Genomic DNA, 17,550 nt, shown 5'->3' on the forward strand with positions numbered 1-17,550 from the left:
TCTGGCTTCAGCTCTGAGATCAAACCCCTCACACCTGAGAGATCTGTATCTGTCTGAGAATAAACTAGGAGATTCAGTTCATCTGCTCTCTGCTGTACTGGAGGATCCTCACTGTAAACTGGAGACACTGTGGTAAGATCATATATGACTCACACATGAAACACAATGTAAAGTCTCCTATATTTGAAATGTTCAGCCTTTTTCTGCTGCTGTGTTATTGAGCTTATTGAACTGTAAGTGATTTGTAAGCTCACGCTAAATCGTCCCAAAGTCCGGCATCCGACCAGCGCGGAAGGTCTTAACGTGTTACTGTCCTTTTCTCGAGGCAAAGTATTTTTTGATTAAATGCAATACATCTGAATATGTATTCTCTCGTTATTTCATCTGACTCCATGAATGAAAAGGTTTTAATGATATTTGTGGATCATTAATTGTGAGCGAATGTTTGACTATTCCTTTTAACTCTTTAATGCAAATAATGCCAAAGTCAGTTAGAATAATCAAATGTAACAATTTATTATGTCAGGTAAATGTATCATGCCAATTTCTTAATCAATTAAAATATAATCGATACAAAACATCAAATACTCTGGAAAAAGAGAAGAGATGCAAACCCAACAATAAGAAATACATGAGGCTGAAGATCTCTCTCTCTCTCTCAGCCTCACGGGCGAATCTGAGGTACAGAAAAAGGCCTCGAATTCCCTGCTGCATTTCATTAAATAGCCAGGACCTCTTTCACTTGGAAATATCTTTTAACAATGGAAATTTGCATTCAGAGGTTACACCTTTGGGTGTAGGGAGACCATTTGTCTAGAGGCCAACCCCTCCTTGTGTGCTAGTTATCCATAAACTCTCAAAAACCTTATTACCTTTTGTTTTACTTATTTGGAAACGAGACATTTGTACCGGTCGCACTGTGACATTTTAAATGATACCAAACATGAAAAATACTCTGTGATAATCATTCACATTAAACTATATATTTTCTTGGGTGATTTACATGTGGTCTCAGCATGAGAGAGGGGGAGTGAGGAAGAGGAGGAGGAGGAGAGATGTGTTCTGAGGTGTGACTTTGCCTCACAAATGCTGAGTTCAAATGGTAATTTCCAGAGAGGTCCTTTGTCCTCTCAGGGTCTGGGTGCTCCCCAAACAGACTGTCCGGCATTTCCTAATTGATCAATTCTTACAGATTGAACACATGAGCTGCTCTTCAGGAACATGATTCTGCAGGACTGAGTCACTGAAATACACACTGTCACATCACAATCAACACTTCAGTCTCTTGATTTTAAACCGACTCGATCTCAACACATTCAGAACTGAGAAATGAAGAACATGCTGGATTTATTCTTGCAGTTCATCACGTTCATCTTTCTGCAGGGACTGTTTTTAAAATATTGTTTACATGATTAAAACAAATCATTACTCCATACGTACTGTATTAGTACAGATCTAAAGACTAGATGTTTAATAATCATGTTTTGAGCTCTTTGACATTTTAGATCTCAGTCCAATGATCCATCAAAACATTTTATTTGTGCTTTAAGTTTGTATTTTCTCTTTAATAATGGATTCACTGCTAAACTGATCTGAACTGAGAGAGTGAAGAGTGTCTCATTGTTCTCTACAGGTTGTGGGATTGTGGAGTCACAGATGAAGGTTGTTCTGCTCTGGCTTCAGCTCTGAGATCAAACCCCTCACACCTGAGAGATCTGGATCTGTCTGAGAATAAACTAGGAGAATCAGCCGTGAAGCTTCTCTCTGATCTGAAGAATGATCCACATTATAAACTGGAGAACCTATATTGTAAGTAGATTATTTACTACAGATTACAAAATACAGTAATTTGTAACACATTTCATTAGATTACACAAGCTTTGTAACCTAATCTAAATAATTTAGAATACTTTGGAATATTAATAAGGTTTGTAACACAAAGGGTCCACCAAACATAGGATTTGGTTTTCCCCTGCATATTATTTTAATAACATCAGTTTTACACAGTATTTCTTGAAGAAAACAAAAATATTTTTAGTTTTTAGTAAACATTTAGTTTAATATTTTAGTAAAATATTTGTAATATATATATATATTAGAGGTGGGCATAGATACATTTTTTTAATCTAGATTAATCTAGATTAATTTTGAAATTAATCTAGATTAATCTAGATTAAAATGGCTCATTTGAATTCTGCCGAAGGCATTCAGAATATGTGTGCTACCCAAATAATGACTATAAAAGTAAGTCTTTGAGAATGGGTTTCTCAAGCCAGGTGGCGCATTAGACCAGGGGCTCATCTCCTGTTTCCAAAATGCATCACAAACTGCTTGAGAAAGCTGTTCTACTCATAGACTGTAAAAGGTTACTACTGTACTGTTACCGTCCATAGGCCCATAGTTATGATCAACTACTATAGGCTATCAATTAGGGATGGGCGATATGGCCTAAAATCTATATTGTGATATACATTGCAGCCTCTTGCGATAACGATATACATTATATTATAATAAAACCATTTCAGAACAGATTACACAGACCCATGCTAAACAACTGCTAAATGTATTTTTTTTGAAAGGGTGTATGTAGTTTTGAGAACATATATTGTGCAAAACTGTAAGTATACAACATAATTTTGCAGATAAATAAAATTTAAGTACACTAGCTGCAGAGACTTAAGTAGGTCTAATGTTTATTATGGATTGGAGCTTATGAAACCCCAAATTTAAAATTAGAATATTGTCTAACTGATGTCTTTTCAGTTAAAAAGAAACACAACAACGATTCTTAAAATCGAGATTATGTGCTACACCACTAAGATATATTGGAATGGGAATAATACGCGCGCGCTGGTATTCAGTGATATCATGTTTCGTTTTGAATTTGAGGTGGTCGAACGGATTAGTCGTGTTAACTTACCGAACTGTTACCCCACACACTCTGTATATAGTTTGCTGCTGCTCGTCTGACGGCTTAAACCCGAACCAAGTCCAAATAATGGATGTTGCACCGATCTTTTTCACCAGCTTTCACTTTCAGCCGTGTTTACTTAAGATGACGACGAATATGCGTTGCAGCCGGGTTTACCTCGCGGCCGCGGGTAGATTGCGTCATCATAGCTTATAGAGCCATCTCCCAACCCAACTTGGAGAATAGATTAACGGCGATATTTTTTTTATCGCGCGATAAGAGTCTCGCGTTAACGCAGCACGTTAACGCCGATAACGGCCCACCACTAATATATATATATATATATATATATATATATATATATATATATATATATATATTATTTAAATTTTTTTACTGATGCAACACAATGCAATAAAAGCTGGGGTGTGTAAACTTTTTAAATTGCATGTACAGGATAAATTGTAATTATTTTGTCTTCTGTGAAACCGGGAAGTATTTGCTTCTGAAGGGCAGTACTGAATGAAAAAAAAAAGATGATCTTTGAACAAAATGTACACATCATCATAATCCTGTTTAAAGTTTACACCCCCTGCTCTTAATGCATCGTTTCCTCCTTGAGCATCAGTAAATGTTTTTACCTTTTGTAATAGTTGTGTACGAGTCACTCAATTGTCCTTAATGTAAAAATATGGATCTCAAAATCATACAGTCATTGTTGGAAAGGTGTCAAATATGCAGAAGATTCTGGAAAACCTAAAAATGTGCAAAACCTGGAGGATTTTTCTGGAGAACAGCGAGTTTAACTGCTCAGTTATTTAGATCCTGTAATAAACATTATTTGTTCTCATTATTCTGAGAACACACACAGTCTCTATGGAATGGACTACATATGCCGTATTATCATTTAATCAGTTAGTACATAGATGTTGTCCGACAGGAGGTCCGCTCTGACTCTCGGCTGCAGGACATTGTCACAGAAGAATCTAGATCACTCCCAGAAAAGATTACAATTAATTGAGAGAGTAGTTTCTGTTCATCACATCATTCATATAATGCGAATAATCGACTGAACCTTTCGTTTCCACAACGGTAAGTGGGCAGTGGTCCTGACACGATGATCTGTTCACAATGGTCTTGATCAGGATCTTCTTCTTGTCGTTCACCCGTGTAAGACTGAAAATACTGGTTGAGGCCTGATTTATGGGACAAAAGGGCCCTGCTGGCTGATTAACATTTGACCTCCCCCAATACAGCCTTTCTTCCTCTCAGAAACTAGGAGCTCACACAAGAACATGGTTTAATGTGAATATTCAACATTGACTGTTATTTTTTTGGTGTCATTTGAAATGTCTCAAAGTGAGTGGTACAGATATCTCATATCCAGATAGATAAAATAAAAGGAAATAAGGTTTATAGAAGTTCATAGGAAACCGGTTTAGAGATAATGCCAGATAAGGCAACCCCCCTTCTGTGGGATAGAAGCCATTTGAGGGTGGTCTCACCCCATCCCCCTTGTCACCTGGACAGAGGATAAAGGAAGGTGTTCTGGCTCTCTCTGTCTCTTCTTCTTGGCTGGACGTGGAATTGGATAGGTGGTTTCGCTCTCTCTCTCTCTCTCTCTCTCTCTCTCTCTCTCTCTCTCTCTCTCTCTCTTTCCCTTTCTCTCTCTCTATCTCAGGTACAAGCTGGGTAAGATTCTTTGGTGTAACCAATGTATAACCATGTTCTAGATATTTGAATTGATTGTGGAATTGATCTCTGATATCTGAAATATTAAATTGTTACATGTGATTATTATAACTGATTTTGACATTGTTCATGTTCAATAGTCAAACATTCGTTCACATTTAGTGAGGCAGATTATTAAAACCTTTCATTTATGGAGTCAGATGAATTAACGAGTGAGTACATGATTAATGTATTGCAAATTTAACCAACCAATACTTTGCATGAGTGAGGACAGAACACGTGACAACCTTCCCCGTGTTTTGGCGAACCGGCAGATTGGGCCAATATAGCGGGCCTTACAAAATGGTGACCTCGGACGTGATCTCAAAACAGATCAAAACAGTTTCACGAGAAATGTCCTTTTCAGCAAGTATTTGGGATTTTAAAATCAACAAGAGGTTTGAACATCTTCTCTTTCTTCCGCCGCGATGGTAAGTAAACTTTTTCTGCCCTTTATAGAAGTGTTGAAGAAATGTTTGCATTGTTTACGGGTCGGAATTAAAGCCCTTTGTTTAGAACGTGATGCGGCAGCTAGATGAAGAATGAAAACCCTTGTGCATTAGATTTTAAAGATCTCCTTCTTTTGCCTAAGCAACAAGAAACGAAACCTAAAGTATAGCATCTTCCAAATAATGAATAATCGATGAAGAGCTAAAAAAAGTAAAGCCTAAAAGTTTTAAAATCAGGCGCATGTTTTCCGGCCATTGTTGAAACCAGCAACACTCGAAGAGAATGAGCAAACTAACAGAAAACAGAGAAAGAAAAATCTAAGTTTGTAAAAGATCGGAAAACACGTGATTTTATAAATAAAAAAGGCAGATCGATGCATTGTTTATGAAAAGAAAATTTGGGGAAAACAGGATGATATGATTTACAAGCTAAAACTCAAATATCAAGGCTAATGCTAAGTGCTATTGTCAATGCTAAGCCATGCTGTGCCCAAGGCTAATGCTAAAGGCTAAAGCCATGCTGCGTCCAAACGCTTAAACCATGTTTCGTCTCACTGGCTGACTGGTAGGCCCAAAAGCCACATTGAAAACATTAATATCCTATACTAAACCTAAACTAATCTTGACAAACTCTATATTCCATTAAAATCTTAAACTTTGACACAGGTGGAATTAAATTAAGTAATTCAATTTAATTTGGCTTATTTAAGTTCCTCTGAGAAGTAAACCCCTAAAGTATTTGATATGCTGGGATGGAGATAGATCTTTTTTAGAAAGAAGACTATCTAGTCAAAAATCTGGGAAAATTAACTGTAAGCCCATTATTGTGAAATCATGTGTACTGATCATGTCTTGTTTACATTATGGGCCGAAAAGGTTCAGCCTACACTGTACAAACTCAGTAGAAAAGGTCTTAACATGGATGCTATTGACAATGAAATTTTCACTTGGTGGAAAACAGTGGGTAGTAAACAGAAGAAATCAAAACATGGTGAAATAATTGAGGCTTTAAACTTCATAAGTTATAAACAGCTAAATGAGTTAACGAAATTTCTATCTTCGCTTATGGATGCTAAATGTGAAGAAGTGCATTTTAAAAATGCAGAGGCACAAAAGTCTGAGGAAAAGATTCAAGATCTTCAAACACAGCTAGATACATTACTAGCTGAGCTGTTAGCCCTGACTAAAAAGTGTAAAAATCACAAAGACACCATTGCAGATCTTAAGGCTAAGCTAAATGCTAAAAGCAAGTCTCCCAACAAGCTTAACAGTGATTGGGCTAAAAATGTACACTTCTTAGATGAGGCAGCCTGCTCTAATAATCTTGTATCTTTACAGACAGATGAAGCATGTGATAAAGTTATGAAAAGAGTGCCTGTTTCTGCCCTTAAGGTGATACGGCACCCAAACGGCACAGAGTCAACCATTCGGCGTCCTTTAACAGTAACTGAATGTAGCTTGTTTAAAGCAGAGATCGGACCATTCCCTTTGAAAGGGCCATTCGAACCATGGTGGAGACACATTGTTAGTCTAAAACATGCATTTCAGCTCGAACCAAAAGATATTTGGCAAATTGTTATCAGCTCAATTCCAGATGTTCTGAACTATAAGATACCACAGGTTTTGATGACAGGCACCATTGTGCAGTCAATGCATCAAAATGAGCCTGAGAGCGAAATCTTGAATAGACTAAAACAATGCCTTCGCGAGCTGCGTGGTTGTAGTCCTGTTGGATGGGAATTGATTTTCAATCGGAAACAGAGTACTGAAGAATCGTTTGAGACATATGCAGAAAATATGTTTGAACTTTTTGAGGAGTATTCTGGAATTGAAGGTATTAACCACAACAATGTAATTCTCCTTGAATTCCTGCTTACCAATGCAGGGCCGCGTGTACAGCAATCACTCATGTGTGGTGCTTCTCCAGCACAAAACACATTCGAAGGTATAGTTAGCTGGGCAACAAGAATTGAGTCACGGAAACAAATGCATGATGAGGTAGCTGTGTTAGAATGTCATGAAGATCCTCCATCTGCAGGAGAATTCAGAAAGCCACACTGTGGCAAACTGAACAGATTCTGTAATTCCTGTCACAAAACAGGCCATACAGAGGAAAAGTGTTGGTCACTGGGCAGACGCAGACCTCCACCCTATTTCATAAAACGCAGACAATCACAATCTAATGACAAAAACCAGCACTCTGCAAGTAACCAAAGCTCAAATGCATCTAAAACTCTTACTGACCTAACAACTTTGGACGCTCAAGGCCTTCAGCTATTAGCGTCATTTGCTAGTCGGGTAGCAGCCCAATAGCAAATAGCTTAATAGTTTAACATCTAAATTCTGCATTTTCAAATTTGAAATTGTGCTTAACACATCGTGCCCTACACATCGTGCACATAGAACACAATTTGGTTGTTTGTGCTACAACATGCACATAGGCTAATTTAAAGATTATTCTTTAAACACAGGATTACTTTACTGTAAGTGTAGTTGAAACACTTAGGCAAAGGTGATATAGATGTTGTATTCTATTGTTTTGCTGTGGGTGTATTTGGAACACTTAGGTAAAAGGGTTGTAGATGTTGTATTCTAGGCCATGTGTCCTGTGTAAACTGAAGTAAACGCGTGTGTCTGTGCTGAATTTGATGGCTATAATGTGATTCACAATGAATTTGAAAATCAGAAACAGCGAACACATCTCATATTTAAGGCTTCAGAGAACTAAATATTTTTATGTTTGAATGCATTCTGAATTACTCTGAGATTTGTTTTTTCCAAAATAGATTAACGGATTCGTATGTTTCCACAAGATTGTGTCAGAGATTGGCGACGGGACGGCTAATAGCTGATATCAGGAAGTGTGCGGGCGACTTGGATGAGAGGATGGGTTAGTCCGACTAGGATCAGCTTTACGCTGGTTGATTAACCTAGCTTGGACACTTCCGATGACTTCTGTTCTAATTTAATAGTTTTGGAAAACGGTTGAATTGAGTTCCTGAAGGGCATCCAAGAGGGCTACTGAATATATCTTTGATTGTTGCGCGTTGGGATTACGGCAACGTCCTAGATATTTAGCCATTGCCTCAGCTTCTGATCTTCGGGACTGACCACTTGTGTCGTGCATCCTTGGGAAGGACTGCAAAGCGATATAGTTTCCTTATCTATAAACGGAAAAATATAAAGTAAGAGTAAATAGAAGAATCAAACGTTATAATGGCCATTTAAAACGACTAAATGAGAAGAAAAGGTATTTGAAACTTAGCAAAGGGAAAAGAAAAACAGCGAATGTACATCTTATCAGCCCTGAGCCAAAAGGCCTTTTAATATTCAAATGTATTGACATGAGAACAAGTAGAGATTTGACCATGCGTTAAGTTGGTCCAGAGACCGAAAACAATATAATTTGACTTGTATTGTTAAAGAATATAATTATATTATAACTTCAATTATAATAAACATTATATTACACTCGCCGAGCAGGACAATAATTGGAGAAATGTGACTTTAGTCATTAAAATTGAATTTCTGAAACAGAATTTCATTTGTGTGCTACCCAGTGCCAAAAAGGGGCGGAGTATGCCTTTATTTTTCACCGTTAGAAAACACGGCTGAAAACACGGCTAGGAGTGTGGCACAGGTAATAGCACGCTAAATAATCCTTGACTGGGGTGCACCAACTGAATTGAATCTGATAAGATAAGTACATTTACGAGGAGGGTGTGAAATGCTAAACAGCAGACAGAAGTACCACAGTTTTTTGCAGGTCAAAAAATATCTGCACAAATTAAAATATGTGAATGCATTGCACATGCAGCAGACTGAAGGCTGAACTGAAAAAGCAGCTTCAGGTGTCACAACACACTGAGACGACAGCAACAATTCAGACGTGGTCAATGAAACTCGGTTTCATGCGACATCTGGAATTAAAATTGCTAACAAGTAAAAGAATTCTACACGTCTGAATTTAATGCTTTTGAAATATTGGAATTATCTGTGGTTCGCTCTCCTCTGTTTTCTGTCTCAGGCTTAGGCTACTTCTGCAAAATGGTGGAGCCCACCTGGAGCAAATCCAGGACAGCGGAATTGTTCGAACATAACCTGAGACTCGGGAGATGGGTGAAAAGACATTATAAAAGGCCTTTTCACACGTCACACTATCACATTACTGCATAAATATGGCCTCCCAGTTTAGAACTGGATCGAAATTTGCAACACAATTGTTATAGATTAGATTCCACCCATCTCCTAGACATGAACACTGAACACACCCCTCCATCACTATACCCTCACAGCATCATCACCTGGGGTAGATGGTCTATCCAGGCTGAACACTGCACATCAGACGAAGATGTGTCATCTTCACACTAACAGATCCAGATAGCTTCACACACACAGGGTGGAGCTGATCTCATGATCATGGTCTAACAGAGACACAGAGAATAGCATACGCTATTCACAACAAACTGCTAACTAATGTAACACACATGAACAACTGAATGGCTACAGTCACAAATCAAGACAAATTCTAAGGCAGACCTGCCATTAAATTTCAAACTCTATGATTGTTGGTGGGAGTTGGAAGATCAGAGGGCCCCTGATTTCTCAACTTACCACTAATAACAGAAACATAATTAAAATGGATAAATCTGAAGTGAGACCAATTCAATCAAGTACAAAAATGTACAATTCAACTCTGTCATCGACTGTGACTTAGCCAGATCAATACACACACTCTCAAACACACTCTCTCACAGACACACACACACACCAACACACACACACCAACACACACACACACACACACACACACACACACACACACACACACACACAAAAACACTCTCACAGACAAAAACACACTCTGACATTCTAAGAAATTCTCGCACAAACACACAAAACCATTGATTGGTTTACACCGACCTCTTGCTGCATTTCTGAAACTTATTTTGATTTCTGCATTTTTTCCTTTGAGTAATTCAGAAAAACATTTCTGAAACTTATTTTGATTTTCATTTCTGAAACTTATTTTGATTTCCTTTGAGTAATTCAGAAAAACATTTCTGAAACTTATCTGCATATTTGTATATTGTCCATTTTACTTGCAACAATGTATTTGGACATCAATTCAATTGAATCTCTATGTTTGGTTACACCAAAATAGCACTGGTTGTTTTGTTAGAATGCCATTTAATTAAATGTTTCTAAGAAACAGGGTAAGAGCTTGTAAGATCTTCCTTTGTCCTTCCTTGACCCTCTATAGGAGTACTATTGACGTGGTAATTTAAAAATCAGGTAATTAATGAGACCAAACGTACCACTCACAATTGCTGACATGAACATGGTATTTTACATTGAACATGACATGATTTTTCCTTATTGCATTATGCGTTCCTCTGCATTTCCTGACGACTGTGAGTTCATATGTGCTCAATCGTGAAGCGGACATTTAAGATGCTTTTCAGGTGTCGCACACAAAGCAGTGTGGACCAAAGGAGAAGCCCTTCATCCACTGAGGTCTGCCCAGACAACCGTACCGCTGGAGGTGACAGGGTTGGTCAAGAAGGGTCAGATCATCATCGCGGAGAAGGTGCCAGGGAAGCGGAAGTTTCTCCATGAAGGAATGACACGTCAACTGAACAAGTCACAAAAGGTCCAGATTGACTCTATGAACTTTGCTCACGTCACAGGATTACAGGAAGAGAACCTGAACGCATTCATCCACCCGCTGGACTCAAGCTATACACCTGGTGGGAACAGGTGTTCTGCAGGTGAACACAGCCCACTGAGCTTCTACAGATGCCAACATTGGAAAGACAATTTTTGTGCTACATCTTCAAGGACTATAACAAACGTCTTACTGTGACCCCGTAAGTGTTCATCGGAATGTGACCCACGGGATCAAGGAGGGAAACTGTAAGACTGAAAATACTGGTTGAGGCCTGATTTATGGGACAAAAGGGCCCTGCTGGCTGATTAACATTTGACCTCCCCCAATACAGCCTTTCTTCCTCTCAGAAACTAGGAGCTCACACAAGAACATGGTTTAATGTGAATATTCAACATTGACTGTTATGTTTTTGGTGTCATTTGAAATGTCTCAAAGTGAGTGGTACAGATATCTCATATCCAGATAGATAAAATAAAAGGAAATAAGGTTTATAGAAGTTCATAGGAAACCGGTTTAGAGATAATGCCAGATAAGGCAACCCCCCTTCTGTGGGATAGAAGCCATTTGAGGGTGGTCTCACCCCATCCCCCTTATCACCTGGACAGAGGATAAAGGAAGGTGTTCTGGCTCTCTCTGTCTCTTCTTCTTGGCTGGACGTGGAATTGGATAGGTGGTTTCGCTCTCTCTCTCTCTCTCTCTCTCTCTCTGTCTCTCTCTCTCTCTCTCTCTCTCTCTCTTTCCCTTTCTCTCTCTCTCTCTCAGGTACAAGCTGGGTAAGATTCTTTGGTGTAACCAATGTATAACCATGTTCTAGATATTTGAATTGATTGTGGAATTGATCTCTGATATCTGAAATATTAAATTGTTACATGTGATTATTATAACTGATTTTGACATTGTTCATTTAATGGTTAAAGGAATAGTCAAACATTCGTTCACATTTAGTGAGGCAGATTATTAAAACCTTTCATTTATGGAGTCAGATGAATTAACGAGTGAGTACATGATTAATGTATTGCAAATTTAACCAACCAATACTTTGCATGAGTGAGGACAGAACACGTGACAACCTTCCCCGTGTATTGGCGAACCGGCAGATTGGGCCAATATAGCGGGCCTTACACCCTCGTGCAGAACAACAGCTCTGATGTTCTCCTCACCTTTATATCTCTGGCTGTAATATTAATGTACTCTGTATGTATCTCTGCCTGTGTTTGTTCTGAAATGAATCTACTGATGTGATGTGACCGCAGTAATGTCTCATACTCCATATGTGACTCTGTGTGTTTAATTGTAGTTTAAGGATCAGCTGATGGTGAATAAGGAGCCGCTACAGAGACGTCACAGTCACACAGTCAACAGAGACCGAAGACACAGAGACTGAAGACACAGAGACTGAAGACACAGAGACCGAAGACACAGAGACCGAAGACACAGAGACCGAAGACACAGAGACCGAAGACACAGAGACCGAAGACACAGAGACTGAAGACACAGAGACTGAAGACACAGAGACTGAAGACACAGAGACTGAAGACACAGAGACTGAAGACACAGAGACCGAAGACACAGAGACTGAAGACACAGAGACTGAAGACACAGAGACTGACGACACAGAGACCGAAGACACAGAGACCGAAGACACAGAGACTGAAGACACAGAGACTGAAGACACAGAGACTGAAGACACAGAGACTGAAGACACAGAGACTGAAGACACAGAGACTGAAGACACAGAGACTGAAGACACAGAGACCGAAGACACAGAGACCGAAGACACAGAGACTGAAGACACAGAGACCGAAGACACAGAGACTGAAGACACAGAGACTGAAGACACAGAGACTGACGACACAGAGACCGAAGACACAGAGACCGAAGACACAGAGACTGAAGACACAGAGACTGAAGACACAGAGACTGAAGACACAGAGACCGAAGAGACAGAGGCCGAAGATTCATTTCATGACATTGATTAGATATTGCTCTGCTTGATTACAATGTTGATGATGTAACTTCCAATATTCAATGACAATTAGATTATTTTAATCAACAAGATATAGACGGTGTATATTAGTAATTTATTATTTAGGAAAAGGTGACAGAGTTTAGAGAGTTTATAGATTTACAAGAATGTGATTACAGAAGAGTAATAGAAGTATTTTAAATGAATATGTTACCGGCAAATAGTGACGAAGATGATTTCATCAAACATTCATGGTTTTTTCTTTTTCTTTTGTTTTTTAAATATCATGACCTATTAAATTTTATCCTTAAATCTCAGTTTTCCCTCATGTCTCAGTTTATCAGTAATTGCTACCAAGGCAATTCGAAATGTGACTTGTAATTCACTGAATCTGTTATTTTTAAAGGGATACTTCACCGATTAGCATAAAGCTTTGTCTCAGTAGAAACCCGGTAGTATTTTCGAATGACCGTGCTTCCCTCCCTCATGTCCCCCTGAGACGAGAGATTTCTGTTTTGTATGTCTGGAAAAAAACCCTCAGATGATGCAAAAATCGTCATTTCGCGTCATCGGAGGATTTTTTGACCAGAGGCGAGAGACTACAGCCAGTAGGAGGAGCTCGTTCCGCATGTCTTCAACCCGCCCATAGGGGGATCTCACGATAAAACGGCGTCTTTTCAGTTTCGAGTCGACTAGTAGCCTAGTTGTATAATTTCTTCCGATACTGCCCTCTGTAACCGGGAGACGTGGCTTGGGAGTGTCCTCGTAGAGCAGCGAAGCAAGTGCATTCTGGGAGTTGTTGTCTTTCATCTATGAGCCAAAATACATTTTCTGGCTTTTCTCAGTCTAGAAGGCACCAACTTCTAAAATAATTTCACATTCCTACTACATAAATGACCCAATTTAAATACACATTCATCTTTCCAGCGGTGAAATATCCCTTTGAAATTATATTTTAATGAGCTAAACGGTCTAGTTTGCTCAGAGGGAGTCGAGGGAGTATCTCAGGACTTTTGACCCTCATAGGAAAAGAAAACTGAAAAGGTCTGTCACTTAATGACTTAAAGCTCATTCAAAGTCTGATATCATTTAGATTTTATATGTGGAAACCTTCAATGCAGTCAATCAGGTCATACAACAAGGTTGCCATTTTTAGCACAGGCCTATAAGAAGTGTTAATGTTCAGACTCAACATATCATTTTAAAATGATTAAACAATATCGATCTTAGGCTATAGATGCCATATTTCCACGATTGAAAAAATGGCTGAGAGACAGACATACAGTCCATTCTATGGGATTTAGAAACTATCCAAAGTCCAACAACAATGAGGTCATGAGGTCTGTGTGATGTTCTCTCCAGTAACTCTGAGCTTCAGTCCAGTTACTGTACTGGGAAACAAACACATAACTTGCACTAGCATTCATTCTTCCTGTAAAAAAAATATTGTTGTAATTACTTGAAAAGCCCGACAGCAGTTCTCACCATTAGTGGTTGAGACTGGTTGGTTATTTCAGAATGATTAACCTTGGTCTATATATAACATTGTCCTATAATGAAATTGCTCCGTCACCGTCATAGATAAATGGTAATTCACTATACCAGAGTAGCATAAGCCCGATAAGCGAGGATTTAAAGGAAAAGGAAAGTTTTTTTAGTTTTTTTATGAGGTTAAGATCTCACAGAAGAGAAGAGTTTTCAGCTCTTTCTTGAATGTTGTCATGGATTCTGCATTCCGGATGAGGGTGGGGAGAGCGTTCCACCAGCATGGAACTGTGAATGAGAATGTTCTGGAAAGTGATTTTGTGGCTTTCTGTGATGGAACCACGAGTCGTCGCTTGTTGACCGATCGTAGGGTTCTGGTAGGGATGTAGACTCGTAGGAGTGAGTGAAAGTAGGAGGGAGCTGAGCCTGTGATAGATCTGTAAGCAAGCGTCAATGCCTTGAACTTGATGCGAGCAGCGAGTGGTAGCCAGTGCAGAGAGATGAACAGAGGAGTGACGTGGGCCCTTTTGGGCTTGTTGAAGACAGGATCATTTGGAGCATTCTGAATCATTTGTAGAGGTTTAGTTGCACATGATGGAAGTCCAGCCAGAAGAGCCTAGATATATAGATAATCAAGCCTAGATATGACCAGGGCCTGGACGAGAAGTTGTGTTGCATGCTCAGTTAGGAAAGGCCTGATCTTCCTGATGTTGTGCAGCGCAAACCTGCATGATCGAGCTTATGATTAACTGGTTTGTTTGGATCATTTTCAATGGTGGCCAAATCAATGTATTTATCTCTACAGTATCTCTGAGCTTCTGCCCAAGTCTTGGATTCTTTCACAGAGACATAATGACGAGGAACACTGAAGCTGAAAAAAACTATAAAATACATACGTTTAGTTGGGAATTCAAATGCAAAATGAGTAAGTGTAGATCAATAATTTTATTTGATAAATGATTAAAAAAAAAAACTAACTGTAAAACCAGAAGCCTGACAAAGTCAAAATCTTTTTTAGCAACTTCTGTGATGATAAAATATTTAATGCAAATGTTTGGCTTACCTGATAACAGAAGCAGGATAAATATGTTTACTGTAAGAAACATTATATACTTTAAATGTGCAATACATTTTAAATGATTAATATTTTTTAGTTAGTTCAGTTCCATCTTGTTTTAAACATGCAGTAGTTCATCCGCTGCTCAAAAAGGCAAATTTGGATCCATCTGATCTAAATAACTATAGACCTATTTCAAAACTGTCTTTCTTATCAAAAGTATTGGAGAAAGCTGTTTTAAATCAGTTATCCCCTTACTTAATTGAGAATAATATACTCGATCCGTTTCAGTCTGGGTTTAGATCCAAGCATAGCACTGAATCAGCCTTGTTGAGAGTGGTAAACGACCTGTTGTTGTTATTTGTGGATTCCGGAAACTGTGCAGTTCTGGTATTGTTGGATTTAAGTGCAGCTTTTGATACAGTGGATCACTGCATTCTTTTAAACAGGTTAAAAACTGAGGCTGGTATCTGTGATTCAGCTGTAGAGTGGTTTGGATCCTATTTCTCAGAGAGGAGTTTCTCTGTGGAGATAGGTCAGTCTCATTCATCACCTGTTCCTGTCACGGATGGAGTACCGCAAGGCTCCATTTTGGGACCGATTTTCTTTTCTTTATATATGCTCCCCCTTCGTTACATCTTTGAATCTCATCAGGTTCCTTATCATATTTATGCGGATGATACCCAGTTGTACATGTCAATAAAGCCTGGTTCTAAATCTTTATCTGATCTATTAGCCTGTGTAAATGACATTAAAAGTTGGATGGGTGAAAATTTTCTTCAGTTGAATGAAAAGACGACTGAGGTTATTTTATTTGTCTTTTCTCTCAGGCCTATTCATAATTGTGGATATGTAGTGAGTTACATTTTTACTATGTAATTTGTACGACTTTTGTTTTTATTGTGTTTTTTGTGTTTTTATTGTGTTTCTGTGAAGCACCTTGGTCAGCAGAAATGCTGTTTTATATATAAATAAAAGTGACCTTGACCTAGTTAGTTATTTGCATGATTTATTATTGTAAAGTTTAAAATGCCAGAATGAATGTCCATTTCAGCAGTTGTTCAACAGTTTACCTTTGGATGTCTGCTCTTGTCTTTTCTCTTGATTTGCTGGTAGTTTATTTTCTTCATATTTATAGTGATTTACAGAATGGGTGTGATCATGTCTGTAACACCCATGACATTATAAAACCTGTCTGATCACAAGTTGCCTTATCAGATGTGCATAAATGCTGTACTTACAGACTGAAGAAAAAAATATAATTATTTGCCATATGCATAAAAATAGCAAAGGTTACATGTTGTACTTCTTTATGATTCATTCAGTGCCCATTATTACTTTACCTTTATTACTAAGCAGATCAAAACATCTCAAACAAAAGAGAACCTGATTCTAGCTGGTATATTTCCCTTGTTCATAACCATCTGCACTCCCCAGATGAGGTCAATAAATCTTTAATGTTCATCTTTGTATATCAGAAACATTCCCTGTTGGTACAGGTATCACACATTTTGTTTGTCAGTGTAAACAATAATTGTTTAAACAAACAATATATATTTAAAACAAAATCGTTGGCAACTAACATGCTAACATTTATTGAAATGTTTGACTTACATTATCTGACTGTAAACATAAGCAGTTGAAGCATATCTACTGTGTGAAGAAACATTATGTACTTTTAAAGTGTGTAATAATAATATACATTATATATCACTAGTATTTACTATAGTTTTTCAAAATTGTTTAAACATAATTTCTGAAACTATGGCTACATTTCTTTAAAACAGAAACCCACAAAACATGCACATAACACGAAAAACACCACACATCTCTAACAAAAGCAAAAATACTATAGAAGAATTGTTTTTTGTTTTGTTTTTTCACAGGGACTTTAATTAATATTTTGTTGCGCCTCCTTGTGAATACTTGTCTTTAATCCAGCTAGATTATAGATTATATATAGATTATATATAGATTATATATATATATATATATATATATATATATATATATATATATATGTGATGCGATCTGGGAAAACCCACCACATGGTGAAATTTGACCTATTACAGGTTTTGATATAATATGGAAGCTGGGATCAAGCCCTTTCCATATCTGTTTTTATTTTTATCATAGCTTGTTGGTAGCAAAAGTTATGTTTATCTAAAGTCGGCCGATCGCTATGATTTTCTGGGAATTTTGAGAAAAATAGGTTTTATAACGGTCACCGTCGGGACGCGTGGCACTCTTTTTTTTAAACAGGATTGGCGCGAAATGCGC

At 38.1% G+C, this 17,550-nt stretch overlaps 1 protein-coding gene across 1 annotated transcript in view; it reads left to right on the forward strand.

Moving 5' to 3' along the window:
- The window catches only part of LOC309510152 (NACHT, LRR and PYD domains-containing protein 12-like), a gene marked incomplete at its 3' end in the record, with an annotated part of 757,492 nt that overhangs the window by 421,812 nt on the left and 318,130 nt on the right, over window positions 1-17,550 (forward strand). Inside the window, exon 12 of the mRNA XM_082191218.1 lies at window positions 1-132. This exon is cut by the window's left edge and continues 39 nt beyond it. Within this exon, the coding sequence (XP_082047344.1) occupies window positions 1-132 (132 nt within the window). The remainder of the gene's footprint in view (window positions 133-17,550) is intronic.

This window comes from Leuciscus leuciscus, assembly GCF_965113295.1.
Source record: "Leuciscus leuciscus genome assembly, contig: SUPER_11_unloc_3, whole genome shotgun sequence".
Classification (NCBI taxonomy): Eukaryota; Metazoa; Chordata; class Actinopteri; order Cypriniformes; family Leuciscidae; genus Leuciscus; species Leuciscus leuciscus.